Consider the following 12,899-nt stretch of genomic DNA (forward strand, 5'->3'; position numbering starts at 1 on the left):
ATTTAGCGCCATTTGTGCAGTAAAGTGTTGCCAACGAGAAAAAAAAAGACAGTGTTACAGTTCAGGGTTATTAAAAATGGAGCGCTACACGAAAGAACAACGCATTTTCATTGTTGAGCAATATTTTTAAAATAATAAAGGTTTGGCAGCTATAGTTCGCAATTTTCGTATAAAATATGGTCAGAATTTTCACAGTTGATTTAACTTCATCAACTGTGAAAAGATTAATTAAAAATTCAAGGAAACTGGATCAATTAGTGATCTTATACACTCTGGCCATCCTTCAACAAGTCCTTCAACAGAAAACATCGAAGCAGTTCGTGAGAGAGTGTTGCTGAGAGTCCAGGAACATCAATTCGCCACCGTGGTCTTGAATTGGGCATTTCGAGAAGCTCTCTACAGCGTATTCTCACGAAAGATTTGCATCTTTATGCTTACAAAGTTCAATTGACTCAAGAACTGAGGCCTACTGACCACACACAGCGAAGAGAGTTCGTTGAATGGATTATGGAACAACAACAAGTGGATGCTTATTTTTCGAACAAAATCATCTTCAGCGATGAGGCTCATTTTCATCTTGATGGCTTCGTTAATCGACAAAATTGTCGCATTTTGGGGTTCAGAAAATCCACGAGTGATTGTTGAGAAACAAATGCATCCACAACGTGTCACTGTTTGGTGCGGATTTTGGGCTGGAGGCATCATCGGTCCATTCTTCTTCGAAAATGCGGCTGGTAAGGCAATAACAGTTAATGGTGCTCGCTATCGCGACATGACATTTCCAGTTTTTTGTGCCTAAATTGCAAGATATGGATGTGGACGACATGTGGTTTCAACAAGACGGCGCCACATGCCATACAGCCCGAGAAACAATTCAATTACTGCATGAGTCATTTCCTGGTCGTGTAATTTCCCGTTTTGGTGATCAGAATTGGCCGCCCAGATCATGTGACTTAACGCCGTTGGACTTTTTTCTTTGGGGTTTTTTGAAGTCTAAGGTTTATGCCAACAAGCCCACGACCACCCACCCCTTGAATGAGGAAATTGAGCGCTGTATCAACGAAATCCCGCCACATTTATGCAAAACGGTCATGGAAAATTTCGACAAAAGAGTGTGTGTATGAGCCAGCAAAGCCGTGGAGGCCATTTACCCGATATGCTATTCCATGCATAACCCTATACTGCATACTTTATGAATCGATAAGAAATTACAATTTTAAATTAAAAACCTGTGTTTTCTATCAAAATTACTTCTTGCGTGAATTTTAGGGCACCCTGTATAAGATCTCCCGTAATGGACTGCGGACTAGTGATAGACAAATTTGGAGGAAAATTGTTGAGAGGACATTAGTAATAATGTAAACTTAAACGTGTAAGCTTTTCATGGTATTTTATAGACCCTTAGGGTTAATATCAGGAAAATTGTGATAATCATAATTATTTTCTTCTTTTTCTAGCCATTTATGGTTATACGCCTCTACATTTGCCTTCAACTTTCGCTGCTGAATGGTTACCGTTGCAAACATTCGCTAGCCATCTCCACTAGGTCATCCTTCCATCTTCTCTCTCACAGTTATTTATCTTATATCTCATAATTATCTTACATTAAAGTTATTACTTAAACCTACAGCCGTAGTCTCCGTAATTGTTCCCTATTGAATTCTGAACATCGTGTTACAATGAAGGGAATAATGCATGAGTACATGCGAATAAAAATGCTGTTGAGGAATAGCATCGATTCATATCAAGCAAGCCATAAGAATATATCTCTCCCTACAAAAAAATATCGGCTAATTTGGGCTACTTACGTTTAGGTTTAGTCTCTCCATGGTTTCTCCGTGTATTTAGATATTTTGCGACCATGTGCAAATCCACGTGTTTTTAATGTTGGCATTTTGCGATGTGTTGAAGGAATTTTAATTTTGATTCGAAAAATACATATTATACGTCAGTTTTATTTGTAAATAGTTATTTGTTTATCACAGCAATGGGCAAGAAAAGGAAACATGTTTCATTCGAAAAATGTGAAGATGAAAGTATTGTAGAATATTTCGAAGAAAACACCAATGTTTCACCAGATAATACAGATACAATTTCAACTTCTAAGCGACAGAAAAGATTATCTGCCCCAACGGATGATGTGCTACTGTCAGATGATGTATATACTATGGAATGTGTTAAATCATTGTTATCCGATACGCGCACATTTGTAGGTAAGAGTTTTTAATTTCCTCCAAAGAAACCATCATTGGTTCGACAACATATTATTATTATTGGGAGGCCCTAAACATCATGTCAAGAAACTATCCGACATTTGCACAGTATCTATCATACTTTGCTTTGAACTCATTCACAGTCATGGTATCCGCAACAGATTGCCAATCTATTCTACTCATTCACTGCTCAGCAAAAAACTTAGTTCTAACACCTTTGCTCAGTTTCCATGGATAGCTCCTAGTTCTCTTACCACCAGACCTGTTCTGGAAATTTTCTCTGAATCAATCTTGTAAAAACCCATCAGTAATTTGTATGCCTCAATCATGTCAACCCTTTTCTGCCTATTAACCAGTTCTTGTAAGGTTCATTCAATAAGCCTCATCACCAAGAAACTCTGCACCCAGAACCTGCTTGTCAAAGTATTCTTCAGTAACCAAGTAATCTGATGAGCTTCTTTAGTCAGTTTTGCTATGTTCCCTAAACTTTAACTTCCTATCCATTAACACTCCCAAGTCTCTGGCTTATCAATTTCCTGGAGTACAGTTCCAACAATGTTGGATATAGCTGGAAATCTTTTCATCCCAAAATGCATAACCGTACACTTTGCCATTCTCCTTAGCCCAGTCTGTCAATCTGTCCAAATTATCCTGAAAAATTTTGACATTATCTGTATTAACTATTACTTTATCCAACTTCATCAGCGGCAAATAAGTGAACAGTTCCTCTCAGATCCTTGCTTTTATTGTTAATGTACAAATTAAACAATAGCAGGCCTAGAACAGAACCCTGTGACATGCCACCTAGTCACAGGCCTTCTTTTGGACTCTACTCCTGAATAAACTACTCTCTTATGTTATAATCAGTTATTGGTCTCTTTTTATGCATTGCAAAAAGAGTAAATAGTTTCTTGTCACATTGGTAGTTGTTTAGAGTATGATTAATTTCACAGGCATATGTGATTTTGGGTTATTGGTAATTTTTAATGTTATGCTTGGAGTATAATTCCAATCATATGTTGTATACAATTGCCTGACAAAATTATCTGTCGCTCATCAATATATATATATATATATATATATATATATATATATATATATATATGTGTGTGTGTGTGTGTGTGTGTCTTGGTTATATATTAGATTGTATAAGGATCTTGGGATAATCAGCTGTCCCAGCTGATTATCCCAAGATCCTTATACAATCTATTTCCAGAAGTTTTTGCACAGGCATGCTGAAAACGAATGCTATTTAAATAGCCCTTTCAGTAATTATTTATTAGTATGAGATTTTAAACTTGCATGAAAATTGAGGAAAAATATTGGTAATAGGTATTTTTAGGATTATGTTATGATTAGGATTTTATGTCCTTACTGTTTACATTTTTTTTTTGTTTTTTTTGTTTTTTGTCATTATCACATATACTTTTTCACATAATAATAGCTGGACATTCCATCTGCACAATGTACAGGCACTATAGAGAAAAATAGGAGATAGATGCTCTGGATTTTCTCAATTCTAGTAATTTAGAAGTACTTTGCGCAATCATAATGATCATGTGATATGCTTTTTTTAAGAATTTTTCAACCTGATGTGAGTTAGGTTGGAAAGTTCTTAAAAAGGTTGTTTCCCTCCCCCCACTTCCAGAATCTTTTTTCTAACAATTGCAAAGCAGACAAACTGGTAACATAATACACAAACATGCACAATAAAAAGACAATATAATGGTTTTGTGTCCATAGATGTCTTGGACATAATTCCAGTTAATTAGTTTAGATTGTTCAAACAGATTATTGGGAGGTCATTGTTCATTTTTGTTGCATGATTATGTTCATCTACCACCTAAAGGCATTCACTAACATCTGTGTGCATGGATGTTCTGTGCATTTCTTTAGAAGGGATTTGCATTTCATCAACTGGTTTGATCAACTTGTGAGTTGACCAGCTTCACATATTGGAGGCCTGAAGTAGCTTGGAAAAGTTTTGTGTATGATCTTTAGTGCTGAGATTCCACATTTTCTTACGCTTACTCCACCAACTGTACAAATATTAGTTTACAGCCTTTTTGTGAGTGGGATTCAAATTTAAAAAAAAAAAATTCAATAGAAATACATAGAAATATCCAAATTACTCCATCTGCAGTGTTTTATATTATATTATGAAATAAGCAGTAGTACTGCATGTTTGCCTATTGCATTATACTGAACTGCTATGCTTAATAATACTGTCACAGTCAGGTACCACTGATCGATAGCACTTAATCATGATTGTGACCCATATCATAATCTCTGACCTTTTGTTTTAGTTTTCTGAATATGTATTCTATACCTTTAATAGCCATTCTTTATTATGACCTAGATGGCATAATAAAGTCATGGACACAGCAGCATTTTCATACTTGCAAATGTTGCTATGCCTATGACTGGTAGTATACATTACACTACTGCTGTTGTGCCCCACCTCTTGGCATTGGTAGTTTATAATATTGCCGACACCTTTATCCTCAGTTCTCAGGACCATCGCAGTCTTATTCATTACTTAATTCATTTGGTGAGAGCATGCAATTTGAGATATCCATCAGTATTTCAGTTCCATTTTCTTTATAAAAAAAAAAAAAAATCAGCTAATGCCTTTTTATTCCCGTATAGGGGGTAGGCAAGGCCATTTTAGCCCCATCTAACTTTTGGAGACTGAGTGGGCAGTTCAGTTTCCACTGGTACCCAATCAGAGTTAGCTGGCCCAAGACTGTCACTAATTAAGTGGCACGCAGTGAAGAGGTGGCCTAACCTTAACACAATATATTTAATGTCTGAAATAATGTAGGTTCTACTATCAATTTTCTTGAGTTTCTGGGAGAAAAAATCCACTTGCCTGTGCCAGAGATTGACTAACTCGGGAACCAGTCGAAAAAAGGTTTAGAAAAAAATTTTCTCTAGTCACTGACTAGATTTGAAACGAAGTCTTCCTTTGTGCGGTCAAGCACCATGGAGTGCAAACGCCACACCCACTGAGCTACACACGCCACCATTTTCTTTATATAAATCAAAGTAAGCTCTTGCTCTCTCATCTCATTTCTGATGATTGAAACGTTATATATATATATATATATATATATATATATATATATATATATATGTTAAAGATGCCAAGCTATTTTAAACCTGGTTTTACTCCATTTCCCAAGTAAGCAAACAGACAAACAAATCAAGTTTGCACCTGCACGTATTGTAAGTCTAGCTGACCCGCAAAGTAGTGCAAGTCAAGGCAACTCATTGTAAAGGTAGAATAAGCTCTGAACACTATTCTTAATATTTACCCTTAATGCAAAGCCCATCTCCTTGAGGAGATGTAGGATGCTATGTATTAAAGGCAAGGGGCCACAACCCAGACTGGTTCCGACATTTATTGAGGTCTCATCAGTGGGAGTCAGGCTTAGGAATACCAAGATTTAAGTAATACAGAGCTTATAAGTATTTTACCCAAACAAGTTACCATAAGGTGCTTTGACCTTATTAAATAAAAATCTCAGGATGAGAGATATATGTAGAAAGTTTTTTACCTTGGGTATAATATATGTTAAAGTTGCCAAGCTATTTTAAACCTGCTTATACTCCATTTCCCAAGTAAGCAAACAGACAAACAAGTCAAGTTTTCAGCTGCACGTATTGCAAGTCTAGCTGACCCGCAAAGTAGTGCAAGTCAAGGCAACTCATTGTAAAGGTAGAATAAGCTCTGAACACTATTCTTAATATTTACCCTTAATGCAAAGCCCATCTCCTTGAGGAGATGTAGGATGCTATGTATTAAAGGCAAGGGGCCACAACCCAGACTGGTTCCGACATTTATTGAGGTCTCATCAGTGGGAGTCAGGCTTAGGAATACCAAGATTTAAGTAATACAGAGCTTATAAGTATTTTACCAAAACAAGTTACCATAAGGTGCTTTGACCTTATTAAATAAAAATCTCAGGATGAGAGATATATGTAGAAAGTTTTTTACCTTGGGTATAATATATGTTAAAGTTGCCAAGCTATTTTAAACCTGCTTATACTCCATTTCCCAAGTAAGCAAACAGACAAACAAGTCAAGTTTGCAGCTGCACGTATTGCAAGTCTAGCTGACCCGCAAAGTAGTGCAAGTCAAGGCAACTCATTGTAAAGGTAGAATAAGCTCTGAACACTATTCTTAATATTTACCCTTAATGCAAAGCCCATCTCCTTGAGGAGATGTAGGATGCTATGTATTAAAGGCAAGGGGCCACAACCCAGACTGGTTCCGACATTTATTGAGGTCTCATCAGTGGGAGTCAGGCTTAGGAATACCAAGATTTAAGTAATACAGAGCTTATAAGTATTTTACCAAAACAAGTTACCATAAGGTGCTTTGACCTTATTAAATAAAAATCTCAGGATGAGAGATATATGTAGAAAGTTTTTTACCTTGGGTATAATATATGTTAAAGTTGCCAAGCTATTTTAAACCTGCTTATACTCCATTTCCCAAGTAAGCAAACAGACAAACAAGTCAAGTTTGCAGCTGCACGTATTGCAAGTCTAGCTGACCCGCAAAGTAGTGCAAGTCAAGGCAACTCATTGTAAAGGTAGAATAAGCTCTGAACACTATTCTTAATATTTACCCTTAATGCAAAGCCCATCTCCTTGAGGAGATGTAGGATGCTATGTATTAAAGGCAAGGGGCCACAACCCAGACTGGTTCCGACATTTATTGAGGTCTCATCAGTGGGAGTCAGGCTTAGGAATACCAAGATTTAAGTAATACAGAGCTTATAAGTATTTTACCAAAACAAGTTACCATAAGGTGCTTTGACCTTATTAAATAAAAATCTCAGGATGAGAGATATATGTAGAAAGTTTTTTACCTTGGGTATAATATATGTTAAAGTTGCCAAGCTATTTTAAGCCTGCTTATACTCCATTTCCCAAGTAAGCAAACAGACAAACAAGTCAAGTTTGCAGCTGCACGTATTGCAAGTCTAGCTGACCCGCAAAGTAGTGCAAGTCAAGGCAACTCATTGTAAAGGTAGAATAAGCTCTGAACACTATTCTTAATATTTACCCTTAATGCAAAGCCCATCTCCTTGAGGAGATGTAGGATGCTATGTATTAAAGGCAAGGGGCCAGAACCCAGACTGGTTCCGACATTTATTGAGGTCTCATCAGTGGGAGTCAGGCTTAGGAATACCAAGATTTAAGTAATACAGAGCTTATAAGTATTTTACCAAAACAAGTTACCATAAGGTGCTTTGACCTTATTAAATAAAAATCTCAGGATGAGAGATATATGTAGAAAGTTTTTTACCTTGGGTATAATATATGTTAAAGTTGCCAAGCTATTTTAAACCTGCTTATACTCCATTTCCCAAGTAAGCAAACAGACAAACAAGTCAAGTTTGCAGCTGCACGTATTGCAAGTCTAGCTGACCCGCAAAGTAGTGCAAGTCTGGGTAACTCATTGTAAAGGTAGAATAAGCACTGATCACTATTCTTAATATTTACCCTTAATGCACCGATGAGACCTCAATAAAGGTCGGAACTGGTCTGGGTAGTGGCCCCTTGCCTTTAATACATAGCATCATACATCTCCTCAAGGAGATGGGCTTTGCATTTAGGATAAATATTAAGAATAGTGATCAGAGCTTATTCTACCTTTACCACGAGTTGCCTTGACTTGCACTACTTTGCAGGTCACCTAGACTTGTAATACGTGCAGGTGCAAACTTGACTTAAATTTCTGTTTGCTTACTTGGGAAATGTAGTAAAACCAGGTTTAAAATAGCTTGGCATCTTTAACATATATTATACCCAAGGTAAAAACTTTCTACATATATCTCTCATCCTGAGATTTTTATTTAATAAGGTCAAAGCACCTTATGGTAACTTGTTTTGGTAAAATACTTATAAGCTCTGTATTACTTAAATCTTGGTATTCCTAATCCTGACTCCCACTGATGAGACCTCAATAAAGGTCGAAACCGGTCTGGGTAGTGGCCCCTTGCCTTTAATACATAACATCATACATCTCCTCAAGGAGATGGGCTTGGCATTAAGGGTAAATATTAAGAATAGTGATCAGAGCTTATTCTACCTTTACCATGAGTTGCCTTGACTTGCACTACTTTGCTGGTCAGCTAGACTTGCAATATGTGCAAGTGCAAACTTGACTTGTTTGCTTGCTTGGGAAATAAAGTAAAACCAGGTTTAAAATAGCTTGGCATCTAAATTATACATTTTTGGTCGTTTTATAATAGAAATACAATTTTATTAATACAGACTAGTATTTTACAATAAAAACATTTATTCAAACCTACCAGTTTCGCCAGCAAACTGTCTGGCTTTTTCAAGGCATTACGGAGATATGAAAGTTAGTAAATGCAAAGTAAAAGGAACATAAAAAAACGTTGTAAACCAAACTAGTATCTATGGTTACACGTTTCGTGTGACAGAGATGACTTATTGTTCTTATTCATTATCACGCATGCGTGTTTGTTGTAGACTTGTAATGTGATTACTGGCTAGCTGTAGTTCAGATTGATTGAGAGAGAGGATCAAGGTTTTCCATGAACTGTTTAGAATTGCACCCTGATTTCTGTTGAGATTTCCGCCGGTTATTAGTACTATTGTGGCTTCCTTAAATACACAATGCCTGTAGTCGTCATCGAGATATGGCATGGAGCTGTTTTGCCAATCTATCGTGTGGTTAGACGTGCAGAAATGATGTGCTAAGCTGGAAAAGATGCTTCTGTTGTGGTTTACATCACCAACATGTTCTTTTTGTCTAATTTCTAAACTTCGTAAAGTTTGTCTGATGTAGGCAAGACCACAGGAGCAGGGAATGTAATATACTCCTGGATATTTGTAGAACGGAACTTTATCTTTTGGAGAATAAATGTTTTTATTGTAAAATACTGGTCTGTATTAATAAAATTGTATTTCTAGCTTGGCATCTTTAACATATATTATACCCAAGGTAAAAAGCTTTCTACATATATATATATATACCGGGTGATTATGAAATAACGTCAAGTGTTCAGAGTCCTCTAGCGAGTAATGTATTGGACGAAACACGCCAATATTCGGTAAACGTACACAGTGGAACATGGGGATTCGATTTAACGAAAAAAAATAGTATCAAAAGTTGCCAACAGGGGAAATTTTGGTTCTTATCATTCATAGACGAACTGCTTTTTGATGCCTCTTACCTTACATTAGTGTGCTTTGTTGGTCAAACTATTATCAGAGGAACAATAATGCTAGTGCTTGTCTTTGTGATTTTCGGCGTATGAAAATTTTACAAAAAGGACCAATTAGCCTAACAAACTTACGAAAACTGATTCGGCGATTTGAAACTACTGGAACTCTAGCGGTGAAGGTAGGCAGGGGCTGCAAACCAATCAATCACCAACCAGTTGAACAAGTTGAAACTGCTATTGTGGAACAGGAGATGACATATGTGCAGGGTACCAGCGCACGAGCAATATCCTGGCAAACGGATATCACATACACAAAGGTGTGGAAAATCCTACATCAGATGTTGAAGCTTGACCCCTATAAAATCAGTCATGTTCAAGAATTGCGCCCTGGTGATGTGACCACATGAATCAACTTATCTTTGAGATTCTTAGTGCGCATGGAAGTGGATGATGCATGGCCGTGGCAGATTTTATGGAGGGACGAAGTGCACTTTTATTTGAACAGCGATATTAACACACACAACTGTCGCATTTGGGCTGCAACTAATTTGCACGTGTGTCTGCAGATGCCTATCCACTTGCCCAAAGTCACAGTGTGATGCAGATTTATGGCATCTTTTATCATCGGTCCATACTTTTACGAGGAAAATTACTAAAATGGACCAGTGACCTGTTCCGTCAATACTAACAGGTATGCCAATATGCTACAGAACTTTGTGGTTCCACAACTGCAGCAAAGAGGGTGTCTCGATTTGACCATCTTCATGTAGGATGGTGCACCACCCCACATCGGACTTCAGGTACAGCGTGTTTTGCGACAACATTTCTCTGACAGAAGAATCATTAGTTGTGCATTTCCTACGCCATGGCCACCGAGATCGCCTGATCTCAATCCTTGTGACTTTTGGCTGTGGGGATTTCTTAAAAGCATTGTGTTTCAAGGACATGTACCCGATATTCCAACTTTGAAAGATTGAATAACATTACACGTGAAACAAATCAATTCCGATATGTTGCAAGTGGCTCGCAACATATCCGTGGAAAATGTCGTGCACCTATGCAGTTCCTGGAACATCAGAATGGTGGTCATATTGAACCTCATTTGTAATTAACAATAAACGTCATGAAATTGATGTGTGCTCTCTCTAATTTGCCATTTAGTCATTAATTAGTCACACCTACTAAAATTAATTTGGCAGTGCCAAAATTTCCCCCTGTTGGCAACTTTTGGTACTTTTTTTTTCATTAAATCGAATCTCCATGTTCTACTGTGTACATCTACCGAATACTGGTGTGTTTCGTCCAATACATTACTCGCTAGAGAGCTCTGAACACTTGATGTTATTTTATAATCACCCGGTATACATATATATATTATTATTATTATTATTATTATTATTATTAAGAGAGTCCTCCAGGGAGTCAGAGATTCATCAAAGGAGGCCACACCAGGTATCATACTTATTCTTGAATTCATTCATACTGCTTGCACTCACAACATCCAATGGCAATCCATTCCAATCACGCACCACCCTATGAGTGAAAAATCTAGTCCTCACCCTCTTCTTAGCAGCCTTCATTCTCAGCTTCTAAGGATGCCCTCGCGTCCTTTCCTCATCCTCCATAAATTGAAAATTTTCATCAATTGAAATCCTGTATGATCCTTTCAGAAGTTTGTAAGTATCTGCCCTCTTTCTCATGTCTGCAGTCTACAAATTCTCAATCTGTCTTCATACTCAGTATTCCACAATCCTGATATCATTTTTAACACTCTCCTTTATACTCTCTCCAATATATCAGAATCACAATGGAAACCAGAGACCAGACCTGCGCACAATAATCCAAGTGAGGTCTTATCGAGGCCTTGTAAAGAGGCAAAATAACATCCTTATATTTACATGTGAATGTTTGTTTCAGATATATATATATATATATATATATATATATATATATATATATATATACACTCAGTGGTGTAACTAGAGCTTTTGCCACCCAGGGCGGTCCCTGCATTTGCCACTCCTCTCAATACACACCAAAAATACTACAAAAAGTCAAAACAATGTATAGGGAAATAAATTAAAAAACTATGTTTATTTTTGAAGTAAAACTTTAATTTCAACATTCTAAAATGTTATTTTTCTTGCTTTTCTGTTAGCAAAATCGTCGATGACATTGGTGAAGTCTATTTCGTAATAATGTAGGTAATTCTTAATCTATTTTATTTAGAAAAACTCCTCTCACAACTAGTAACACCTACAGCAATTGTGAGGAAAATTTGCAATACTATTACAATAATTGGAAATGAGTTCTCAAGACTGTATTTTAGAATTAACTGCAAAAGTTCAAAAAGGTTCAAAGTGCCGCCTGGGGCGGACCGCTCCTCCCTAGCTACACCTCTGTATATACTAGTAGCATGGATATTTTATTCTGGCATACTCTCTTGCCAGGCCATGATTTAATTTGAAAATTACATGAATAAAAGGATACTTGGGTCTTTCTAGGTGTAGCAGAAGGAACCTTGTTGCCGGGTTTATTGTTGGCAGATTATTAATGTGAAGGATTAAAGAAAGAAAAACTTTTGTACCCCACTTCCTTTTCTTTCCCTTTTCTCAATCCTTCATACATAAATGCTCCATGGAGCATTTTGAAAAATTTACTCTTGATATACCAATGTCGTAGCTAGAGCTTTTGCCGCCCCTCTCAGCACACACCAAAAATGCTACAAAAAGTCAAAATGACAAATAGGGAAATAAATTAAAACACTATGTTTATTTTTGAAGTAAAACTTTAACTTCAACATTTTAAACTGTTATTTTTCTTTCTTTTCTGTTAGCAAAATCGTCGATGACAATGGCAAAGTCTATTTCATAGTAATCTAGGTAATACTTAATCTATTTTATTTAGAAAAACTCCTCTCACAACTAGCAACACTTACAGCAATTGTGAGGAAAATTCGCAGTAGTATTACAATATTTGGAACTGAGTTCTCGAGACTGTATTTTAGAATTAACTCCAAAAAAATCAAAAAGGTTCGAAGTGATGCCCGGGGCGAACCGCCCCTTCCACATCCCCCTAGCTACACCACTGGTTAAGATACATTGATGTTGTGTTCTTTATTTGGCCACACACACGGCTCAGACACATTAGACTTCTTCCAACTCCATCTCATCAGACAGCACTCCAGAATCCAGTTCACTATAGATAAAGAAAATAATAGCCTGCCTTTTCTAGATGCTCTAATTTCATGTCTTCCCAAATGCACCCTTTCTTTCTCAGTTTACAGAAAACCCACCGACACAGGAAGACACATTCACAAGCTTTCCCCTCATTCCCCTTCTCATCAATATGGTATTATCAAAACTCTTGTTAATAAAGCTTCCAATCCCTGTTCTGCAGAGGCAGATCTTACTGCTGAACTCTCCTTTATTCACCAGACTTTCCTATCCAGTGGCTACAATCCAAAAAGGTCAAC

The 12,899-nt window shown here is 36.9% G+C and overlaps 1 protein-coding gene across 1 annotated transcript in view; it reads left to right on the forward strand.

The window, feature by feature from the left end:
- The first annotated feature begins 1,895 nt into the window (after positions 1-1,895).
- LOC150096172 (nucleolar pre-ribosomal-associated protein 1-like) overlaps positions 1,896-12,899 on the forward strand; it is a 191,485-nt gene continuing 180,481 nt past the window's right edge. Inside the window, exon 1 of the mRNA XM_090409629.1 lies at positions 1,896-2,213. Within this exon, the coding sequence (XP_090265755.1) occupies positions 1,988-2,213 (226 nt within the window). The 5' untranslated portion in view covers positions 1,896-1,987. The remainder of the gene's footprint in view (positions 2,214-12,899) is intronic.

The sequence above is a fragment of the Typopeltis vanoorti genome, chromosome 19, assembly GCF_054136105.1.
Source record: "Typopeltis vanoorti isolate ZY-2024b chromosome 19, IOZ_Tvanoo_1.0, whole genome shotgun sequence".
Classification (NCBI taxonomy): domain Eukaryota; kingdom Metazoa; phylum Arthropoda; class Arachnida; order Uropygi; family Thelyphonidae; genus Typopeltis; species Typopeltis vanoorti.